We start from the raw sequence: 24,323 nt of genomic DNA, 5'->3' as shown, positions 1-24,323 counted from the left end.
AAGTGTGGGTGGGCAGCAAGATATTTCTTGAGCTTTCTCCTCAAACTCCCACCCCTCACTGCCTAGAAATAATAACAAATGCATTAAACATGCCCGTTGCTGTTCGAGTCACATTTTTATTTCCCTGCAGCATTTTGAGAAGAGAAGAGAAATGCCAACCTGCCATAAACACAAGGGCAAGAGTCTGATCTCAGTTATACTGGTGAAAATCAGGAGTAAATCCACGGAAGTGAATTAACAGCGAGGCTGATTATTTGATATTGACATTGCAGTGATGTCCTGGTTCCCTGATAGGGATCTGTGGCCCGTTGTGTTTGAGGGCTGACAAGAGGGGAGAAAGTGGGGACAATGGTACTGGGGTCCGGAGCTCCAGAGGCCCCTCAAATGGTTTCACTGCTGTCTAAAAACAGTGAAATGGGAAGAAGTGGGGCTCCAGGAGCCCTGCATTTCTCTGGAGGGGTCTGATTACAGCTCCCTCTGAAGCACGGGGTTCAGGCTGCTATCCGAGACATTGGATAGTGGCGTCATCCATCAAGGCATTTGTTTTAACCTGTGAACTCCTGGGGGTCCGCAGACTATGCCTAAGGGGTCCGCAAAAATGTTGTCATTACCATAGAACAACAGTTTTCAACTGGGGGTCCGCGGACTCCCGGGGGTCCGCAAATTGTGCCTACGATTTCCAAAGGGGTCTGCATCTCCATTCGAAATTTTCTAGGGGTCTGCAACGGAGAAAAGGTTGAGAACCACTGCATCGGGGCAGTTTTCTGGTGGTCCTGTACAAACAGACCGTCCCTGGCTGGATGCCTTTGCCGACGAAGAAGCCAAGCGGCATGGGAGTATCGGGAGGCAGAGCGATGCGACTGGCTGCAGACAGGTTTCTGATGCCGATCAAGAGGCAAGGCCAGGGCGCAGCGCTCCCCATGGGCTCAGCGTGCGCCCCAAAGGCTGTAGGATGCGGGGGTGGGGGAGCGATACGCAGGTAGGGTTGCCAGCCCTCCAGGATTGTCCCGGCGTCTCCAGGAAGGAACGATTCATCTTTAAGTAAAGATTATGTCATGTGATGAAACCTCCAGGAACAGGTCCAACCAAAACTGGCGACCCTGTGCGGAGGCTGGGGGAGGAAGGAGCCTGGTTGCAGCTGCGCAGTTTGGCAACGCTCCCTGAGCAGTGACAGGCCAGCAGGGCTGGAGCTGCTGAGCTCCCTCCTTCCACAGCCAGTGACAGGCGAGTCCAGAGGAAGGAGCCTGCATGTGCCTGTTCCCGGCTCCACTCAGCCACTGGACTGCAGCGGACGGGAGGAAACCGGGGGCCCCTGCCGCGCAGGGGGAAGGAAGCCGGGGTGGGGGGGCCAGCGGCTGGAAGAGTGGATCCAGTGTGTGTGTGGCGTGGGGGGGGGGGTTGTTTTTCCTTGCGGGAGATGAACTTTCTCAATTAAAAGTGCCTGGAGCTGAGCTGCGAAAATGACGGTGGAATTTGAGGAGTGCATCAAGGATTCGCCCCGATTCCGGTAAGGGATCTCCCCCCCCTGCGCCCCAGTGTGTGTGGGGGTGGAGAGGGGGGGAAGGTGATGGCTGGAGGGGAGAGGAGCAGCCCTCGACCCTGCTGGGCTCCATCTCCAGCGCTAGGAGCGTGCAGATGCCAGGCACACACATGCGATGCATGCTGCCCTGCCTTGCCAAGCCAAGCCATCGTGGAAGGGCAGAAAATGAGAGATGGGGAAAGAGCCCATTGGATCATCCGTAGACTCCCCAGCGCTCCAGCAGAAACGCTGCAAAGAGGATGGGGTGGGAGGTAATAGGGTCCTGTCATTCATAGCCCCACTCCCCGTTTCCACCCTGATAAGGACCATGTGTTTCCCTCAGACTGCATTCTGCCTTGGCACAGCCCCTGCAAAAGAGCAGCCGGTGGAGGGAGAGGGGGGATGAGACGCGGAAAGACTGCCAGAGGGGCGCTGCAAAGCTAATCGCATTAGGGGGAGAGGGGGTGAAAGTGGCCTGTGTAATCCGGGGAGGGTGTGCGTGTCTGGGTATCTGCACATGGAGGGGGAGAAGGGGCAAGACTCGAGCGCGAGGCAGATTGTTGGCTTTATTGTAAGGATGGTGTCTTCTGGGTTAGATCAGGGGGGTTGGGGGCATAGACGCTGGAACAATTTGTACAGTGAGGGTGCTGAGAGCCAAACTGTAAACCCTGTAAATAATGGAAACCACTTCAAACCAGGGGGTGCTGCCGCACCTCCAGCACCCCTAGTTCCAGCCCCTATGGCTGGGGGCTGCGGATGAGAAAGCCCTAAGGGATGCACGCGTGCCTCGGGGCCACGGTCCCCTCCGCATCCCTGCATCTGGGGATGCATCCGTGTCAGCTCTCCAGCTGCCTTGTGATCAAAGGCAAAGCAGGGCTCTGATTCCTTGTGGCTAGACGTTGCCTTTTGATCGTCCACCCACCAATGATACAGACAAGTTCTGTGATTGACCACAGGCTAAATCCAGGCAGAGACCCTAACCGAGGCTGGATAGAAGTCTTGGGCAATGGAAAGCCAGTTTTGTCAGACAAAGAACAGCTCGCATGGTTAGCCTTGTAACTCCAATGGGAGGTAATTAACCAGAGTTCAGAACCAAAACCAAAAACCTTTCCGTTCATTTTTTTCTTAATGATTTTTTTTTTTTTACTGTCAAGGTCGTCTGCTGTGTGGGGGGGGGGGGCGGGGGGACGGTTTACAAAGAGAAGGCACATAAAGGATTCAATTACTATAACCCTATTCTGGGCTTTGGTCCAGCCAGTTCACAATTTCTAAACAATTCTGTCAATCAAAAGAAAAAAAAGAAGTCAGCCCTTCTCCCCAAGGTTCTGGAAGGGGGTGAAAATAAACGGCAGTATTTATACTAACAGAATCCAACCGAATGATCTGCAATAGGGAGCCCCATTTAATCAGGCAATGGCTGGGCTGATGGATGAGATTTTTCAATTAGTTATAAGCTTTGCCCCCAGGTCTGGGTGATAAATGGCCAAATGCTATTGTCACGGCAGGGTTAGGCTCTGAATTCCATGGCGGTGATTTTTGTTCTGTACATTCTGCCCTGTTCGTTTTGCTTCCCCGTGCTGTTAAAAAGCTTTAGCTCCCTCCTGCATGTATCATTCAAAGAAAGGCTCCCAGCCGCAGCTGGTGTAAACTGGTGTCAGTGGAACAATGCAGATTTCTCTCTGCTGAGGAGCTATCCCAAAGACAGGGAATAATTTTCTATCCGATCAAATTCATTCTCTTTGGGGATTCTTACAAGGAATCCCAGGCTCTCAAAACAAAAGACTCCGTCCTCGTCCTACTGTAATGAAATCAGGCTATTGTACAGGCTGGGGAAAGGGTTCCAGGGTTATGGATACTGATGCTCTATTGCACCAGAAGCTTGCTATCCTGGATAGATGTTGTAATAGAAAGATCAGACCCTCCAAGGCTAATAACCTCCTGCTGCTTCTCAAACTGTACTTCGGTGCTGACAGAAGCCTGGAAAGACAATAGATGGCAAATATGTGGTGGGTGGGACACTAGTGCAGAAATAAGCCTGCAAACAGCAAGGTTCTCAAGGGGTTTGGATGGACAGTCACTGGAGCTGATTCTCAGTTATCCCATTGTGCAAGGGCTTTTCGTTTATGAAAATGAGTGTTGCCCTTTAAATGCATTTAAAAAAAACCCAGTGGAATGTGCGGTTCGTTAGAATGGCTGCAATAATCCATTGGTGTGGATGCTCAGAATACTTGTGTTTCTGTGTGGAAATGGATATGGGGTGTGTGTGTGTGTGTGTGTGAATTTCCCTGTGTTCTGTGGTGTGCTTGTGTTCAAGGGGATTTTACAAAGAGGTTTCTTTCCCCCAATACAGTTTAAATGTAGCTGAAAGTTTAGGCCCTGTTCTCGGTTGTTCCAAACCCTATTACTAACGTGCAATCTCAAGTCATACGGTGCAATAGCCTGAGCCAATGTGAGATGACGGGGCAGTGCTGTTCCCTCCCCTACTTTGCATTCGACTCTCAGGAGTTTTTCGTGTGGCTAGAAGCACGGAAAGGTTTTGCAGTGTGCGTGGGAGACTCGTTCCTCTCACCTGAATGTACCTAGCATCAAATAATCAACCCCAGCGGACTTTCCCTCCGGCTTTCATCGGGTCCCATTGTGCTGCAGAGCCTGTGAATGGTTCCGTGGCATCTTTCCAGGGCAGTGACTTCATGGGCCAGATGTCTTGTTCCACATGGCAGTGACCCTTTCCAGCGTGACGTCAAGCCTGATTGATGTGTTTATTTATTTATTTAGCGTTTAGCATGTGTGGGCTTTCGGCCAGGTTTCTTAGTATGCAGGCAGCATCCTTGCTGCCCGCTCCCCTCTGTCTGTAAAAACAAAATGGCTCTCAGACTACCCCGCTGGACCTTTATCGAGAGCCAGTTGTTTAAGCATGGAATTACGAAGTCTTTTCCCACATGGCTGGACACAATCTGCTTGTTGCAGTGAGAGGGTGAAAGAGAGAGAGAGAGATGTTTGGAGAGGGAAGGGAGCTGTTGCAGTTCCAGAAGGGAATAACTGATAGATGTAAACTTCTAGTCACCCTCAGTAAATGAAAAAGGACAGTGACATACTCAAGCTTGAGGTAAAAAGAAACAAACCCTCCCCAAACCCGGTTAGGGTTTAGACTACAGTCCCTGCCTGACACGTTTCCTCCTCCTTCCATTTATCTAACCAGGTCCTTAGATTATAGTATGCATTATTTGTATTACAATACAATGAGGATCCGGGCCCCATTGTTCTATGTGCCGCACCAACACATCCTAAGAAACAGCTCCTGGGCTAAAAAGCTTACAGTCCAAATAGATAAGGGGTGGGCGAAAACTAGGCTTATTATCCCCATTTTACAGAGCGGGCAACTGAGAGATTAAGTGACTTGCCCAAGGTCACACATGGGCTCTGTGGCAGAGAGAGGAATTTAACACACATTTCCTGTCTCCCACTCCAGCATCTGAACCAAACGACCATCGTTCTGTTCCTACCGGACACCATCACCATAGTATCCTAGTGTTAACCCCATAAGCACGTTTCTGCTCCCCAGTTCTGCTGACAATTACGCTCCATTTTATACCTGGTTTATGGCCCTCAACACTGACCCCTAAATCACTGCAAATCTTTTTCACGGTCATACATGAGGGGAAGAAACAACAGCTGCTTGGAAGCTCTACGTACGCGGAACAGACCCACATCATGAGGCATCCTATAATAAGGCTTCTAACTGCTTCCAGCCTCCTTTGGCAATCAAATCCAATTATACTTCACAATGCTCCACACCACCAACTCAATGCAACATTCGGCCGGCACCTCATGCTTGATAGGGACCATCTGCTGGGAGGAAAAACTTTTCTTTTTGCTGCTGCTGCTTTCCCCCCACTGAAATATGTACAGAGCTATAGATTGGTGGAAAGAGAAAAGGAGTACTTGTGGCACCTTAGAGACTAACCAATTTATTTGAGCATGAGCTTTCGTGAGCTACAGCTCACTTCATCAGATTGGTGGGTAAACCTTGTTCCTGTTATACATCTTGTGGAGACATGCACAGTCTCAAGTTCCAGTAAACAAACATAATTACCTTGAAAGACCAGTTTTTAGTGCATTTGCATGCAATCCCCAATAGATGCTAACGCTTTCATCTATCTGGCATGCAGAGCCTTTTATTTCTTAACTAATACGGTAGCCTGTGAAATACAGGAAGAGATTTCTGACTCGTTACTGTCAATAGTGGAAGCTCAAGAGGAAATGGGCCCCGGGTCGAGATTATATGAATGAAGGCCCCCATTACCGCCCTCATCCGTGCTGGTTTATAAAGTAACCATCTCTGACCAGTTCTGTGCTTGCTGTGAATCTGTGGGTTCACATCTAAGGGGCAGATCTGGCTTTTTTTTAGGATTGATACCTACAGATCTATTGCCAAATCTTGAGGCTCATACCAAGTCTTTATTCAGTCCTTGCTGAGGCAGGACTCCCGCTGGAGTATTAAGGGCCAGATTCTGCCACTCTTACTCATGCTGAGTAATACCTTACTCTGGGAATAATCCCACCGAGGTCAATGGGGCTACTTGCTGAGCCAGGTGCTACTCAGTGTGAATAAAGGTGTCAAAGTATGGCCTTAATTTTGGGAGGCCCACAGAAGAACCAAGGGGAAGGATTGCTCCTTCCTGGGGCAAAACCCATGAGGGTTCAGGGAAGGAAAGACCCACAAGGCATCTAAGGCTCCCTGATGGAGGTTCCCTGTAGTTTCTAGCCAGGGGGTCAGGGTTTCCCCCTTGTAGACTAGTCTGTGGTACTGTGAGAATGTGCTGGAGGTGTGCTTCCTCAGCAGCTCTGGACAGTGGGTGCTCACACGGTACACACTGGAGTTACCCCAGAGACCCCCTAAAAAGGGGATCTCACCCACAGGGAAGAGGCAATCTCCCTCGGCCCTGGCCACCCACTCCGCCCCAAACCCACCCAATCCTTGGACCCGCACTGGGGAGAAAGGGGGAAAAAATTCCACGAAGGCCACAGCGCTCTCTTTCAGAACAGGATACGTGATACCCATATCTGCCATGCCATGCACACAGCTCTGAGGAACGCCATTCTCCGCCTCCCTGAAGCTTTGCAATCCATTGGCAGGCTTTGAAGCTAAGGCTCCTAAATCAGCGCATTCTCCAGAGTAGCCGCGCCATCGGGCAATGGCACTGGGGCACAAGCTAAGGGGTTTCCTTTGGCGGTCTGCAGCCATGGCTGGGTGTTATTGCTGATCTCTTTAGAAAAAAGGGAATCATGCGTCTCACTCCAACTCCATGCAAATGCAGGAGAAACACCACCGTTATTGCAAAAAGTATCGAAAAGTATCCAAACAAAGGAGAGTTAAAATCAATCAGGCAAAAGATGCAGTCAGATATCTCAGAGTCTTGCCCAAGTGCACTGATCATTGTCAGCTCCCGCTGTAGCAAGCTATTGCAGATTAATGGCTGGTCTACACCTGGGTCTTTTTGTACCAGAGCACATTGGTTTAAACTGCACTTACACTGATCTCGCGTACTGTTGTAATTTACTAAATTTAACCAGTTTTGAGTAACTGGGATAAGTGTAGTTTAAATCGATTTAAGTGTGCCCACGTTAGGAGTTTGCACTGGTATAAATGGTACAGCCATTTCCCTCGAGATATGATTTTCACCTGGTTTAGTTAAACCGTCGCCAAAAACCGCATGGATGCTCTTATTTCAGTTTAAACTAGGTTTATTCTGGATTCGTTTAAATTGACTTAAAAAGATGAGGGGCCACAAGGCGGGTTTGAAACCGGCTTAACTAAAAGCAGTTCAAATGTGTGTGTAGACAAGACCTACATTGACTTTAAATTAATTGAGTTACACCAGTGCAAGGTTTCATATACAGACAAGCCCGCCAATTGTACAACGAGCTCATGCTTGCAAAGAGATCCAACCGCACAGAGCTCAACCCAGAATCAGGGTGTAATTCATAAAGTTTTCATTATTGGCTGGCGTATTTTCAGGAAGGAGATTTCCTCACACAAGCAGCATGAGGCTATCTAAACTCCTCTCTCTTCCATCTGGCTATCATTGCATCTCTAAAGCAGTGATCCCCTTAGCATGTAAATTGACAAAGGCAAAGCAAAGGTGATTTAGTTGGGGAATGGTCCTGCTTTGAGCAGGGGATTGGACTAGATGACCTCCTGAGGTCCCTTCCAACCCTGATTTTCTATGATTCTATGGTTCTATGAAAGGTCTGATCCTATGGCTGCTGCAGGTGCTGAACTCCCAGCAGAAATTATTAAAATCTAAATGTCACAGTATCAGCTACAGAAATTCTCCTTCCTCCCAACTTTCCCCTTTCCACCCATCAGGCCAGAAAGCCGATGTAAAGAGCATGGCCAATCAGTCAATAAATGCTAGCTCTGTCGGACCAAATTCCAGAATCCTTGGAGAGCGGCACGCATTTCAAATCCATGGATTGTAACTTGAGTGCCCCAGCTGATCTCAACTGCTGGGATAAGGTACAGAGAGGTGGGTCTCTGGTAGCCAAACCATGTAACTTAAAGCCAGCACCTTGAAACGTCATTACTAAAATAACTGGGAGCTGGTGCAGTGGCTGGGACACAGGCAGAGTGTGCCTCCTATGGGAAGCCCCGCGAAGGAGGCTGGGCAGGGGCATCCCGCACTCACTGACGTTTCCGCACAGTCTTTGACGTTTATGGTGTCATGTAGGACAAAAGTACTCCACAACCTCAAGCAATTGCTGCAAACCTTGAGAGACTCCTGTCAAGGCAATGAGTTTTGCAGCACATCTGGAGCGGTGGTGCGTCTGAACCCTGTGTTCTCGCGTTGATGCCTGGGCATGACTCTTGTTCCCCTAATGGGAATTGTGTATGTGCATGGAGGGTCTGCAGGGACTGCTTCAGGATCTGAAGTACTTTTGCCATGTAAGAGAAAATACCTGGACTTTCGGCAGCCCTGACTTCTAGGTATGTATCAATGCATGTTACTGTATCTATGCGTTATAGGTTATGGGATAGATTCTGCCCCAAAATACATACACCTATTTCTTAAGTTCAGTGCATGCCAGGCATATAGAATTTGGCCCTACCTAGGTATGAGATGAAGGATGGTCCAGTGCTTAGGGCACTAACCTGGGACTTGGGAGATCCCTGCCCCAACACAGGCTTCCTGTGTGACCATGGGGAAGTCACAGAACCTCTCTGTGCCACAGTTTCCCCTCTGTAGATTGGGGATACTAGCACTGCCCTGCCTCACTGGGACATTGTGCAGATAAATATATTAAAGATTGTTATGGACTCAGATACTATGGGACCCCATAAGTACCGTAGATAGCATGTATGCTTGATGTTTCCAGGGGGTCATTGGAAGCCACAGGGTGGTAACTTCTGTGGATTGGGGCTCTGTTGCACCTTGGAGGTGCAGTCCAGCAGCCTCATGACTTGCAACCTTGTAGAGAGAGTTGTTCCATGAGATCTTTTACAAAGGAGTCAGAATCAGAGACAAACCTGGGTCGTAAAAGTCAGGCCTGGATCTGGCCTTTACCAGTGTTGTTCTGGGTCCTGGGGAATCTGGATCCACCATTAATGTTTGGGCCCATCTCTAGTTAAAATGGTGTAGTCTCCCTCCACCTGCCACCTTCTATGGCAGCTACAATGTTCGTGCTGGTCATGTGATGTGTGGAAAGTAAATGTAACATCACCACCCTCAGGGTTTCCTCTCCGAGGAAGGCTGTTTCACAGCTCAGCTGTTCCCATGGCAGGTGAATTTTATTTGCAATAGATCATACTGGGACTCTCATCTGGTGCAGTCAGGTGGTGTCCCCCCACCATTGGGCTGCCGTAGAAGGTGGCACATGAGGGTAGCATTCGTCTCTGCTGAGGTTCACTGTCCTCAGAGTTTCCATTTGCATCCTGGAATACACCGGAAAAACAAAGGCCTTCAGTCTACATTATCATGGGCCAGATCCTGAGGTCCTTGTTCAGTGTTTACTCAATCAAAATCCCATTGACATTAGAGTGAGGACTGGGTGAAAACTCAGCAGGGAGCTTTGGATTTGGCTCTATAAATGGAGATTCACCCCGAGTGCCCTGTAAGCTGTTTCCTCTGTAAGTCTCTGAAATTTTAAGTGCCCAAACATGCTAGACCAAAGGACCTGTATAACCTAAGAACCCCATAATACATCCCAACACTGCAGATCCGCATGGGCGGCTTCTGTTCCCAGTGCTTGAGATTAAACTCTCCAGGACTGGGAGCAGGGCATTTGCAATGCAAGGTCTTTAACTATGAAACTCACTTCTTCTCCTCGGAGCCTGGGATTGTGGGTTTAATGGTGTGGTACATAGGAAATACCACAATTAACGTTGCCTAACTTTGGAACATTTGACTTTGCAATCTTAATAACTTTCTTTTAACATAAGAGTTTTGTGTGCGATAGCACATACTTTGATGGAGACATCAGCAAGGTTTAAAGTGTGAACTGGACTTAATTCTAGGGTGTTGCCTTCTGGGTCAGCCTGTTAGCTGGAGCTGGGTGGTTTTGTTTTTAGTAGCTGTCCCTCTCAGTTATATCTTTCTGTGGGTTGGGATGTATGTGGTGAATTTAATTGATCACTTGGGCTATGTAGCAAGCAAAGACAGTCTCTTGTGTCAGGGATATTCTTCTCTCCTTAGTTTTCCCTGGAACTAAGTCCCACCAGATGGTGTAATGTACGTGCAAGGAGGGAGCTGCACAGTTTGAATGATTTCACAGGAGGAGGTTTTGTAAAGCGCAAGCTTTGGCTATTGCAAGCTGAGGGTATGAGGCTGGGTTGCTTTCCCTGAAAGCTTTCCAGAGAGTGACAGATCTGAGAACTGTCAACTTTGTTTTATGGGATGGCCAAAAGCCACAGAGAAAGCAAAGATCAGGATGGGGGGGTGGGGGTAGTTTGCAACTAGCCAGCTTTCTAACTGCAACAAGGAAATATAAGCAGGTTGCAAGTTTGAAGATGGAGGTTACTAAGAGGGAGAAAAAGAAGGAGGAGGAGGAACAGTGAAAACCAGAGCTGATGAGGTTAATCAGACCCAGAGGTGATGAGTTTGGGAGACTCTGAAATTAACTTATCTCTGCTATTGAAACCATGTGTGTTTCAGTGATCCCGCTTTAGAGGCTGCTCCGTGGCTTGATAATTACACTTTACACATTATCCTGGCACCGTGCAAAGGCTCTGAGTTCCAGTCTTTGTCCCTCAAAGGACTGCAGAAAGCCAAGTGTGTACAGAGAGCAACGGTTCAATGAAACTTCATTTTGCAGAACATCGTTCATGCGTAGCTTGGGCTTGTTCTTGCTCCCACTGAAATCAGAGCCTCTCTGTAGCCCAGTGGGCTTCACGGGGTTAAATAGGACCGTGGGTCTGATGCTGCTGTCAACCACACCAGCGTAATGCTGGAATAAATTCCCTTGAAGCTAGTAGAGTTCCAGAGGCTGATTCCAGCCTCTGCCATGGGCGCTTGTGATGCGTTACCAGTGTTTCGCGTCACGTAGCTGCCATTATGCAGCTTGGTGCTGTTGACAGGGCAGTTTGGGTCGGCAGAATCATCGCAGGGCAGAGAACTGAAGCACTGCCTCCTCTGTGTGAACACAGCACGGCTCCCAGCAGGGGGATGGCAAAACTCCACGGGGGCTGCTGTTCGGACCCACACCGAGCAGCACTCACCCCGAAGAGCCAACAGCCCAGGCCACGTTCTAGGGAGAGCCACACGAGCAACGAGTTGAGGTGGCCCCGTCTCTCCGCCTTGGAAAGCAGATTAAACGCTCCGGAGCTGTAACGAGGCCGCAGATGCTGGAGCTCAAGATAGGTGCTAATGGGGTAGCTGGTGAACCTCCAAGGAGGGGCAGAGCACGCGGGCTGGGTGGTTGGGGATGCAGGGACAGCATCAAGGCTGAGAGGTGTCATCAGAGCTACAAGCTGAAAATTGGGTCCTGGCGCCGCTGGCTTTATTAAACACACGGCCGAATTGCGGCTTGCTGCCCGCGGCATGACCAGCCTCCCCTGCTCTCAAGAGGTGGAATAGCAAAGTGGGGTGTTACAAGGCCAGGACGGTGGACCTGTGCAGGGGCAGTGTCTGCCCATGCCATGCCTGGCTCTCTAGCCAATGCTAGCTCTCTGTCTTCTACACCCCAGTGTTCACCCGTTTTCTTTAATAATAAATATCATCTGTCTTTCCTTCTCCTTCACATGTGCCTGCTCCCTCACACCAATGAAAAGGGAGTGACAATTTGCTGGAGCCTTCAAGGTTTACTAAAAAGTTCCTGTCCCTTTAAACGCTGGCTTTGCAACTCTATGACATTTCAGCTGTTTAATTCTTGTTATGAAGAAGGGAGGCTGGCGGAGCCCTCGGCTTTCTCGTTCCCAGGCGCCGTCTGTGCTGAGACCTCCAGGCTGCAGCTGCCTTTGAGGGGCTGAAATGTGATTATTCTGTGGCTGGGTGGGTAACGTTAAGGGGCTGGTTATCGGAGACAAAGAAACAAGGCCTCGAAAACTTCACTGAGCACTAAGAGGAGAAAAAGCAACACGGGTGTGTTTCAGGGAGAGGCAGGGAGCCCTCGGAGAGGCCCAGAGTGCTCGATTCCCTGACTTTTTTTGCTGCATCCATGGTGCTATCTTCAGAGTCTGATTGTCAGCAGCCCTATCGCTGAGTGGTTTGTTGCATACTCGGCAGCGGTTGCTTCCTGGTGCGGTTAATGTGGTTTCCCTGGTGTCTGAGGTTGGGTTCCTCTCTTTGCAAGGCTTGTTTGAAATATGGGTGGTGGGGGATGGGGGGTTCCTTGCTAGACTTCAATGGTCAAATCCAGCTGTCTGCTACCGCACTCTAGTTCGCTCACCGCAGTACAGTTGCCCTGGGGTAACAAAGCAGAATTTGGTGCTTTACATTCAAAGTGATCTGCATTTCCCAACTTTGGGGAGGGCATAAACCACCACCAATGTAATGGACAGAGGCCTTGGCTTGCCAGCCACCTTCTAACCAGTCCTTCCCCCACCGTGGAGCACTGCAGGGTCTGCTCTGCTGAAGATCGTGCAGCTTGCCTGGTTCCAAACGGGTCTCCCCATTGCACGGCCGGGAGTTGGAATGGCAAAGCTACATGGCAGGTGAAGGCACGTGTGACTGATTGGGCAGCACCAGGACCCAGCGCAAGGAGCTGGTTTGCAACCCTTAACCACAGCCCTGCGGAGAGGGACAGAGCCAAGATGCACCCCCACAGGGCAAGCTTGGGGACGGATTGTTCAAGCTGCAATAGCCAAAGGGGCAATGCAGGCTGCCTCCCTCTCTATGGGCCACATAGGGGTATGCCTTCACCTTGCCTCCACTTCCTTTCTGGTGATTTAGGGGCACATGAATGGACAGAACAAGGGTAGTGATGGTCCCTGAGGTCTACCAGGAGGGTGGGGGCAGGCTCCCTACTCCTCAGCGCGTCCCATCCAAATGGCCCTGGGTCCAGACCGGGCTGTCCACAACAGCAGCCACCCCACCCATCACCACTGGTCACAAACCAGTGAGGGGAAAGCACCTCTGTATAGAATATCAGGGTTGGAAGGGACCTCAGGAGGTCATCTAGTCCAACCCCCTGCTCAAAGCAGGACCAATCCCCAATTTTTGCCCCAGATCCCTAAATGGCCCCCTTAAGGGTTGAACTCACAACCCTGGGTTTAGCAGGCCCATGCTCAAACCACTGAGCTATCCCTCTCCCCAGGTAGATACTACACCCAACGTGAGCTACTACGGAGAGGAAATCACGGCTGCTTTTCCTGTCTGGATGGATGAGAAGAGGGGCGTGAAGGCCGATGTCCCTGTGCTACCAGTGGTGGGCTCAGCATGTGGTCTGTTCTAGGGTTACACACAGTGTAGTTTTTACATGGGGTGAGAACTGAGGTGAAAGGGGATCTGGCCCCTGTGCCTCTGAGCAGGTGGCTGCCAGGGCAGAGAAGAGATGAAACTGTAGGACGTCAAAGTGGTAACCTCTCACACTGCCGCATGAACCAATGGCGCCTCTGAGCTGCTGTCCCTGAAAGGAGGCAGGATCATTGTTCCTACACAGACCTCCTGGCAAAATGTTCCTTTCTGCTGGCGTAGCAAGTTCTGACTTACGGGGGGGGGAGCTTTTGTTTTATGTAAATCTGTTCAGTCCCCTTTTATCTTTGTTCCTGGTTGTCTCCTCCAGCCTCCTATTTCATGCTGGAAGGAAGAGGTTTTGGTTTGTTTCTAAGTGCAGGGAGAAGGACCTGGGAAAGATAATTGAAAGGGGCTGTGCTCTAGGGAGTTCCAGCTGAAACTGGACAACAGGGGCTCATGCAGCTGGTTTCTGTATCCCAGGAACTTCAACTACAACCCACACCCTTGTTGACATTCTCAGCAGAGAGCCCACACGGTGCGGAGTCTCAGCTCCAAAGGTGGGTCATCTCCTCTCCAATCTGAGCCTCATCAGAGGGTTATCTCATCCCTACTTCCTGCCATGACACTGAAGTCCAAGCCAGAACTCAGGGAAAAGCTTGGGTGTTGACACTAGACAGCACAGTATGTAAACCAGTCCGGGAGCTAGAGCGCCAGAGAAAACAAGAGGGTGCGTCACTTAAGTCCTGCCTCTTAACTGCAAGAGATGCTAGCCAGGAAAGCATACTCTGCTGCTGTGTCTAATCTGGGGGTAAGTGAGGACCTATGAGCAGTCAGTCTGGCACATTTAACCAGCACTTAATTTACTAAGGGGGGAAAAAACCACACCCATACACCCTCCCCTCCGATCCCTCCCCCGCACTAATCACTCTAGTATAGTTAATGGATGGTGTGTAGAATGAGAGGAAGGAACAGTTAAGAGGCAAAGCTGGGATAATACAGTATATTTATTACAATGGATTAAAGGAGTGATGTCAGAATTCACGGGTGGCACATCCCAGAGTGAAATGCTCATTCATTCCCTAAATAAGTATAGAGTGACACAGTCTAAACAGATTATATAATATCAGAGCGTGAGATAATCCCCTCCCAGCACACACACGGTCTGCTGCATCGTGCGAGAGCACGACTTGATCGTTTCTAATAAAAAATATGGTAATTATCGCTCCTGGAAACAGCCCGTGCCTATGTGCAGGAGAATGGGCCATCCCAGCTCTCGGTGGGCATGCATACAGGAGAGTCGTCGTTCTAGCTGTATGCGTAGTCTCTGAAAACAAAGACAAGATAGCTGTAGGTAGGTAGGGGTGAGTATACACAGCCCCATCCTATAGCCATACTGGTACAAACAGACTGTAGTGTCTTTCAGTGTCCAACATCAATGGAGTGGAGACGTGTGTTGATAAACAGGCAGGCGTAGTAGGAAATATTGGCAGCACTGATGATAGGACGGTACCTGACAGAAACTGACGATCAGGCTGAAAATACATTTCACTGCGTGTGTAAATTTTAGATGCAAGTGTTCTTTGTAAGTATTAAGATTATATTACATGCACAGTAGAATTTCTCGATGCACCTAGAGAGCTGCTGTAATAACTTCTTTGCCTCTGGGGCACAGGTAAAACCTTAAGCTGTTCACACACACACTTGGTGTCCTGCTTTGGGGCCCCTTTGTAGCCATGTGCTCCAGAGTGCTAGTTTTTTAAAACTCAAGCCCTCTCAGCGGCCCGAGCTCTGCTGGGGTAGTCTCGCCCTGCGTGTAATTGCTTTAGCAGAAACCAGCCATCTAAGCATGTCTGAGTTCTTCCAGCACCAGTGAAACAGAGCTCTTTCCCACAGCCAGCTCTCTGTTCACCAACATTGCCCCTCTTTGTCCTCTCTGTCAAATCCTCTTTTGGCAGGAAGTACGGGTTTGTCCCTTCACTGTGACCCAGCCAGAGGATGTAAGAAACAACCTATGTGACAGCCCTGAGAGAGCAGGAGGCCCTCGGTCTCCCCCTCCTTGCCCCGCTCCCCTGTTCTCCTTGTGCTGCCTGAGGGCTCAGAGCGTGGAGGGGGCTTTAAGATTCGAAGAGGAGGGGGTTGCCTCTGTGCAATAAACCGGTCTGATAGAGCAAGCCTAGGGCTCAGGGGTGATGTAAGACTCCCTTATATTAATGTAGACTCAGTGGGCCAAATTCAAATGCTGCATCATTGTACATATAACTTACATGTAGGTGTCCTTAGACTCTATGAACAAGAACGATAACAAAACGTCCATTTCACGGATGGACATAAGTGTGAGGTCTCGACTGCACAGATAGCCTTTGGGAACATTGCTACAGCAAGTTTAGGACCTGATCCCAAGTCAATGGGAAGATTGGCAGGGTCTGGCTCAGGTCCTTATTTGTTAGAGGGAAAGGGATTTGGACTGCCTGGTTGCAGAATGCAGGAGCTTTCCCTTCTAGATCACCAAGACGCACACACAACTACACACCCAAGCCCGTGTGTTATCTCCAGGCTGCAGCAGGCCCACAATCCCCCCAAGACCATTGCCTACTACTAAGCATATGTTCATTAGCCCAAAGGGAGGAGGTAGAGCGAGAGAGACCAGACAAGGCCCACAGAACAAAGGATCTGCCACTTGCCATAGGAATGTTGCTCCCAGGCATTCCCCCCAACATGCATGCCATGGGTCCACAGAACTCCCCCCAAAGAGTGACACTGGAAAAGGGCAGCACATCAGAGCACTATAATCGCTTGCCCCAGCCAGAGGAGAAAAGCACAAGCTGGAGTCTGGCAGAGAGAAAAGAGAGAGAGAGTGAGTGAGTGTAGGGGGGGGATGGGAAATGGAAGTTGGGTTAAACAAATAAACTGGGGAAACAGCAGTGAAACACCAGCCTGGCTCTGGCCCGATGGAGATAGGAGTGGAGGAAGTGCCCTGTGAGAAGGGTCCTCCGACCTCTCCCCACTGCTCAGGGAGCAGAGTCTGGAGTTCAACAGCCCCCAGGCCTCCCACACCTGCAAGCCACTAAGGGGGCTGCTCCGAACCCAGCTCGGAGACAGGGCCCAGGCAATGGCCACCTCAGGAGGAACACGGGTGACTAGCCAAGTTCCAGTAACCAAATGGGAAGCGAGAGAGGGCGGAAGATCAACAGCCCCCTCGGGATTGAGCCCTGTGGTTGTGACCCTTGACTGCAGGCACGAAGTTCCTTTTCGCAGGCCGAGACTTTGTCACTACAATGCCGGCTTTATTCCCCTGGGCCTGGGCCACATCCTCGAGCATAGAAAACCCATTCATTTTCGTGTCAGCCAGCACTTGTCCAAACTTCCTGCCCCCTGATGGTTTTATTGTCTGGCCCGGCTTGGGAGCTTTTAAGCCCATGTCTGCCCCCGTTCCATAAGGCAGGCTATCCCCTTTCCCAAGCAAGGCCCGGGATAAATAAATATTCAGAGTTGGAGGGAAACGAACTGGTTTTGAGGGGTGCTGCCTGGTAGTGGATGGACCCACAGGTCAGGTGAGGGATCATTCACTAGTACCAGCCAGAGCGCTGTCCTTCAGCTGGATGGGTAGCGATGCACGTTTCTGAAGCCAAAGGATCACGGTTCTAATCCTGGCTCCCTGGCTGTACTGGAGAGCGATGTTCACCAAGCAACGTGTGCCTTGCCTGTTGTCCGAAGCCCAGGGCTTTGTTACAAGGGCAGCAACTCCTGAGCACTGTTTTGCATTTCCCTTACTTAGTCAGATCACAACAGATCCAGGGCTTAGGGGACCTGGGGAAAGCACAGAACGAGAAAATGGGAGGGAGCGAGCTTCCACAGCCAGTAGCCCTGAGAGAGTTAAAATAAGATGGTTGGTGTCTGGCTACCATGGCAATAAGCATATCACACAATGAACCGGTCTCCCTCTCCTCTGCAACAAGCTCATCTGTGTTTCACCTAGTAGGCCATCACCCGTCCTCCCTTCAGTGGCATCAGCGGAGCGGACAGAATATGCAGCTGCATCCTGTTGGAAAGGGCCCTGTGTGTTACTCTGTCATGTTGCTAGAGCATGGAGAGCAGAGAGGGTTTTGTGGCGGTGGGGTGAAGAGGAGCAAGAAGTAGCCAGAGACATTCAGCACTCAGGGCAAAGTGAGGAGAGCGCATCATCATCCCCAGGGGGTCAGTCAGCACTTTGGCCGCAGAGGAAGAGACTGGGGCTGTGCTTGGCAGGCAGTGGTGCAGGACCGGCCTTTCACAGAGGGACAAAAGGAGCAGAGAGGCTGGGGAACCTCAGCGCCGAGCTGAAGCCCAGCAGCGGGAAAGGAAGAAGCGTGGAGCGTTCAACGCCGAATGAGATCGTTGCTGGTGGAGTTTTGATCTAAGCGACTGACTATGGAAAGTCTCAGCTCAGACAGCTGGAATCCCTCCAGCCCTGTTCGTGTCTGGACCCCGCTGGGCAGGCAGCGGTGTCAGAGAGATTGGGGCAGCTCGGTGCAAGGCTTTTGTTAAATCCATTCTGCTTTTCTAAGAAGGGCTGTCTAGCCTCCTCCAAGGAGAGGCACGTCCAGGGAGCATTTCCTGCTGGAGCTCCGTGAATAGAGTCTTCTATTTTCATGGATCCACATGTTCCCTGCACTTCCTGTGTCCCAGATGCCACAGCACAAGCCTCCGTGTGCGAGACCCTGGGAGTGAAACAGATTCTGCAGAGAAATAGGACTGGTCAGTCCTGTTGCACTCTCCAAGCTAAATTGAAGTGTAAAGAAATAGCCCCAATGGTGGGGGGAATGCAGAGAGAGGCCTTACGACAAACTCATGCTGATGGGCTTTGTTTGGAAATCTATGTGCCTGTTTGTGGGTATGTTTCGGCTGGCCCCAGTGAGATCATTGCTGTGGAATTTGTCAGAAGGATGAGCTAGCGCCAAGGCCTTGAATTAGGTTCGTTCTCACTTCCTGCTCTATGGGGGGCCCCCCTAGGCAGGCCTGAATGAGCAAAAAGGAACAGCCAGAAACACATTTGCCAGTGGGGAAAAGCCATCCTTGTATCTGCCTCCACATCATGGGCAGCTTCAGGGAGCTTCTACCAGACTCCTCCTGAGGCATAGGGAGGGTGTGGCCACCGCTGCCTCTCCACACTGAACCTGCTTCACCTTAGGACTGGTCTCTGGAAGGAGAAATCCCCAGTGGTCAGTGCCTGGGGGCAAGAGGCATAGGCCATCCTTAAGCTAAGCAGCAGCTGTCTCAGGTTGCCTTAGTTCAATCTTTGAGGGGGCCATTTAGGGATCTGGGGCAAAAATTGGGGATTGGTCCTGCTTTGAGCAGGGGGTAGGACTAGATGACCTCCTGAGGTCCCTTCCAACCCGGCTAGTCTATGATTCTAACTGCACTGGAAAGTACTTGGCTACCATTGTGAGTACAACCCCCCTGTAGATTTCAGGCTCCACAGGTTCTGGCCTGCCTTGTAATCTTTTCCTAGGAGATTGGAGGACAGGACCTGGTGCACATTAACAACACGGGTGCACAGCATTAGCGGTTAACCAGAGAGCTGCAAGGCTGTGCTGTTTCACAGCACTGCAGCAACGCACAAGGATTTTAGGACAGACATACCGGAGACTATTGCATGCCAACAGAAATGGAAGTTGGCAGCTCTGCAGCAGCGGCTGCTAGGTCCGGGCTGGAAGTTTTTGGATCCCGATAGTGATTTTTTTTTGGCTCTCAACCCATTTGGGACCTAAATAGAGTTAGCACCTAGAACTGTAGTAGCGAGCAGTTAGTTCAGTAACCGGCTGTGCCAGCCAGTGCTCCTCTCGCTGGACGTCACCTGCCGCTGTGCCGATTTATCAGCACCAGTGCGCTCAGCTGGCCTTTGAAGCGCGCAGTGTGAGAAATCAGTCACCAGCAGGCTAGCAGACAGAGGACTTCTAAGTTAATTGAAGGCAGGACAAGATCAATGTTGAACAAGAAGAGTGACACCCTTGCTGCGTTGGTGAGAAGAGTAGCTTCTCTGGGGATAGTGCCCGCCTCCCACGCAAAGCTAACCTGGCTAAACGCTGTGGCCATGAGTGCGTGTGTACACACCCACACCCACCCCAATTGAACAGCAGAACTCTTGTAGGCACTCAGGGGAATTTCTGCAACAGAAGCACATGGTAATGGAGATTTCACCAGTAGTTTACATTGGCATCTGGATACTGTTCATCTGACACCCCTGGAAGGTCTGCTAACCCAGACTGGACTTGAACCAGTAACCTCATAGAGAGCTCTTCTCTGCATTTTATTATTACCAGTCCCCCATAGCCAACCCGTCCCCCACGTTTATGTTGTCAAATGGGCCCCTCTCTCCCACACACAAGCTGTTTTTTTTATGGAAATCAGAGTATTAGGTGGATTAAAGCAACCATGGCATGGTTGAGCTTCTTTCCTTTTCTTTCAAGATTTCAGAGGAAGTTGCTCATATTCAGAGGGAGAAGGGGAAATGGGTGGGGTTTATTTTGCTAGAAGCTGCAGCGAGTTTCACCCCAGAGTCAGGAAGACGAGTGGACAAACCTGAAGTGACTCAGAATCCTCCTCGACAGGGTTTCCTCTTTGCTTTGTGTAGGTGTTGTGATCGGCAGCTTGGTCAGGGTTTGAAGGCAAGAGACCCAGCCATTAGAAAGGATGCTAGTCTAGCTCCACCAGAGCTTGGCTGTGGGTAGGGATGGAAAGATGAAGCATTGCGGGGCAGGGGGGGGAAGAAGAGAGAACAAACAAACCACAGAACAGGTGTTAGCATCCCAGGATGCTAGATAAGAGATCAATCTTTCATCTTTAAGCTTCTAAAGATAAAAGACTGGTGTTTTCAAACCTCTAGCAGTAGGAATCGCCACAAGCCAGGCTTTATCTACATAATAATGCTCCACACTTACATTTCCAAAGCATCAGTGAGTTAGGGGCTAACCTTAGAAAGCACTTAATGTGTCCTCAATGCCCACTAAATAGAATGAGAATTGCAGAAGCTCATTGCCCCTCAGAACCAGCCCAGTAACCCTCACACTAACCCTGTGAGGTAGGTAGCAGAGTGTTTTCATCCCTATTTTACTTGCTGAGGTCAAGTGAAATGGTGAAAGCCACAGGGCAGGGCTTGGGTGTTCAGGGTAAAAGATTTGGCTTTAGGATACAAGCAGTAGTGACCCTCTCCCCAGGTCAAATGCCCCTTTCTTAGTTGAACTCAGAGGATGCTCAAGTTGGATTGAGCTCCCTCTGCCTTTTAGAGCCTCTCCAGTCAGGGGTTTCTGCTCAAGGGGAAAGCATCCCTTCCCATTTCAAGGTACCTGAGCATCTTTTGGCACTTGGCAGGATCTAACGCACACAGATGAGCGGCGCTAAAGAACCCAGTGCTCTGAACTTGCTGGGTGGTTTTATGGGACTTAGATTCATTTGCATGCATGATCGTTGCTGATTTGAGACTACAAGACATTTTACAGGCCTCCAGCCTATTCTGCTGGCCCCTTTAGGACTTTAGGCCAGTTTCAGCTTCCTGCCTTTCCACCAGACCCTAACTCAATCTGCAGCAACAGGTTCAAGGAGTTTCTTGAAGCAGAGTATACATGATTCAGTGACCTTCATTCCAACAGTCTGGTTACCATTGGGATAAGGAGTCTCCTCTCTAGGCTATTGGCTCTAATCAAGCCCAGGTGAATAGTGATCAAAAGCGGCTGCTACCTGACATCGGTCTGGCTGACCTGTGTGAGATGAGAAGGCAGGTTTAGTCCAGATCCTAGGGGATGGGTATTCACATGACAACACCACCACCACTGCTGGTTCTACGGAGCTCTCAGAAGCCAGAGTAATTCAGGCTCTTCCTTCTGCGGTCACAGTTGGGCTTTAGCGGTGAAATAAGCGCTGGGCAGCAGACTAGAACTTAGATTAGGATTGACACCCGTGGCACACTCTGCAAGGGGCTGTGGAGGGGAGGGGGTTGTTTCTTGTATAACTGACATCTGATAAATGCTCAGGACCAGCAAACGCTTGCCCATTAGCTGCAAGTGAAGCATTGCTCCGCTCCTCCTGTCCTGGCCAGAAAGAGAGGATAGAAGTCGCCGGGCCAGCTAGTGAGCAGAAGGAATTGCTACACAAACAGGCCACACCCATTCCACTCATTCACCCATGTGCTGGAAGCGAAGGCAAGCATCTTCCCTCCTAGTCTCTCAGACAATGGATTTTTTTTTCCCCCAGGTCAATAAATAGATACCTAAAAATAACTGTTAATCACTCCAGCCCTCAGACCACTGTTCACAAGCTATGTGAACTCTCTGCAATTTTCCTCTGAGAAAGCACTGCTGAGACCTTGAGGCATATTTAAAGAGCTCGCAGTCCCCAGCAAGAGGAGACCTTCTTGCCTCCAGAGATGGGAGTGTTTGCCATGTTTCTGGGTTTATGGTATGTGCCTAGGTTCTGCATGGCTTAGATTTGGGATAGCAATCCCGGAGCGCTTGTTCCGGCCACTAGTAGCAACATTGCTTCTTTCGCATGGGAGCGGCACTAGGTAGGTCTTAACAAGAAGATTGTGGGCAAGTTTTTAATCTTCTGAGAAGGAAGATTCTGTCCAGAGCATGGACTGAAGCAGTGCGTGCCCCAGCAGCCTGGATATTGGTCTTGCCCCTCCCCTAGCTTGCAAATATGCCACATTTTTAGCTTGAGCAGCCCCCTTTGATCCAGTCACTATGTGCTCCTGCTGATGCCATAGGGAAGTGTTTTGGAGTGGCCCATTGGGGGAGACCAACCACGAAACCAATTTTTGCTTGTGAGTTTAAAAAATTATCAGAATTTGAGTCCATGTTTCCAGAGGTGAGAGGCAGTTAGCCCTTGTTAGCCCTGTCTATTTGCTTATCTTATACATGCAGTAGTTTGCAAAAAAACTATCCAGTCAAGTGCTGCTCTTGCTCAGCCTTCAGCGTGAGACATGCACTCACCCTTCAAAAGTAGGGAGGCTCACATGGCTTGGAGGAGGAAGCCTCCTGAGGTGTTGTTGGGTGATTAAGTTGCCACAGTCACAGCTGCACTAGACACTTGGGCTGAGGGTCAAGCTGCTCTTCTTCTGTCTCCAACCCCTTTGACTGTGCCCCTAATGAGCCAGTTCTGTTAGGTGGGCAGGCATTTCATCTTTCATCTGAGCACCTCCCAAGGGGCTTGTGTGCACAGGTAATCCACAAATTCATTGCTCCGGGCAAATACCATGGTTAGGTTTTTAAGGAAGCTTGATAATTTTCTGACCGACACATCAGAGTATTCAGACTGATGCAAGGCCAGGACGACTCTTCTCCTTCCCTCACTCCCACCCTCCTGTGTCACCCTATGCAACTAGCTGGTTGCATTCTGAGGCCGGTGGGCTACCAGCCCTGGTGGAGCCAGGCTAGGATAAACCCTACGAAGCAAGTTTGCGTATTTTATTGAATGGTGCAAAAGCCTTTCCATCCTTTGAATGCAAGTCTGAGTGTACATGTGGGAGAAATGGGCAGTGAGTGTGTGCATGCATGCATGCCATGTGTGTCATGTGGGTGTGTGGGTGTCGTGTGGGTGTGTGTAAGAGTGAATGCATAAGAGGGCACGTGTTCAATGAGTGAGAGGGCATATGAGAAAATGTATATGTATGCGAGTGGTTGGCTGGTTCCTGGGGGAAGATGCCATTTTTAAACCACTGAAGATGCGGTTTTAATGTCAGCTGAATATTAAATAGCATGCCACAAGAAAAGAGTTTTCCATCATGCTTCATGTTTTCCCCACCCTAAACACACAAGCATCTCTGCTCTGGAAGGAACCTGTTTATGTGCAAAGCATTGTGGGCATTTTCACACCAGCTGAAGCTGCACAGGGGGTTGCTGCCAGGTTTCTTCACCTGTGGAAATATTTACTGGCAGCCCTGTGTTTTGGGGTTGGTTACCTAGATACAGTTTGACAAAGAAGTGGCGGCTAAACAGAACACCAGGCACAGCAAAAATGCTCGAACACATGAGAACCAGAGGAGGCAGCGGGATACATTTCACTAGCAATGAATCCCAGTAAGCAGTGATGCAATTAAGGGGAAAAAGGCACAAGTGTCCCAATACTTCTGTCTGATCAGTGCATCACAGGAAAGGAAGAACAGGGAGAACACAGGTGGTAGATTCTTTGCTACTTGTCAAGAACGGTATTTTGCCCTTCTGTAGCATTTTGCATCCCAGATCTGACAACTCTACTGACACTAATTAGCCTTCACAACACCATGCTGGGAGATAGAGAAGTACTATTATCCCCATTTTACAGATGAGGAAACAGATTATGGGCCTAATTCTTCAGTACTTTTGTTATGTAGTACATCACGTGAGTAGCATCATTGACATCAAGGAGCCAATGTGTGTTCTAGTCAACGTGAGTATAGGCTGCAGAATTAGGCTGTTTGTGATCTGCCTAAGGTCACACAGAGCTAAGACTAGATTCCAGTTCTATCCACTTCAATACCCTCTGTTTAACATGGCCACAATCCCTGTCAGAGCCAGGAACAGAGAGCCATGGGGACCTGCCTTCAAACTATAGATAAAGATCCACCTCACCAATGAAGGTTTATGGCTGACTATGCTCTCTTATGTAGCATTGCCTCTCTATGTCCAGGGTAGGACGTTAAAATCATCCAAGAAGAGACTGCAGTCTTAGGACTAGTTCTTGATTTTCCAAGAGGTCCAGTGTATGTGCAGAATGGATTTGGGGAGGGTTTCATCCTTTCCAAGTTAGCTTTCAGCCAGGCAAGATGTAGCCAATGAATGCATATAATTCTTTACCTGCATACCAACTCCAAGTACGCAGAGGTGGGCAAAATTCAGAACTAGAACACTGATGCATTTTGCTTAAAAAAAAAAAAAAAAAAAATCAAAATAAGGCCTGTTTTC

At 49.7% G+C, this 24,323-nt stretch overlaps 1 protein-coding gene across 2 annotated transcripts in view; it reads left to right on the top strand.

Annotated features, from left to right (window-relative positions):
• The first annotated feature begins 1,392 nt into the window (after nucleotides 1-1,392).
• Nucleotides 1,393-24,323, top strand: part of ACAP3 (ArfGAP with coiled-coil, ankyrin repeat and PH domains 3) — a 159,696-nt gene continuing 136,765 nt past the window's right edge. For both annotated transcript variants that reach the window (XM_084651740.1, XM_084651741.1), the window contains exon 1: nucleotides 1,393-1,507. In XM_084651740.1, coding sequence (XP_084507866.1) covers nucleotides 1,461-1,507 — 47 coding nt within the window. In that variant the 5' untranslated portion in view covers nucleotides 1,393-1,460. The remainder of the gene's footprint in view (nucleotides 1,508-24,323) is intronic.

The sequence above is a fragment of the Lepidochelys olivacea genome (genome assembly GCF_965140295.1).
Source record: "Lepidochelys olivacea isolate rLepOli2 genome assembly, chromosome: 18".
Lineage (NCBI taxonomy): Eukaryota > Metazoa > Chordata > Testudines > Cheloniidae > Lepidochelys > Lepidochelys olivacea.
Note: the sequence above shows the minus strand (reverse complement) of the source record. Positions and strands in the feature narration are given on the sequence as shown.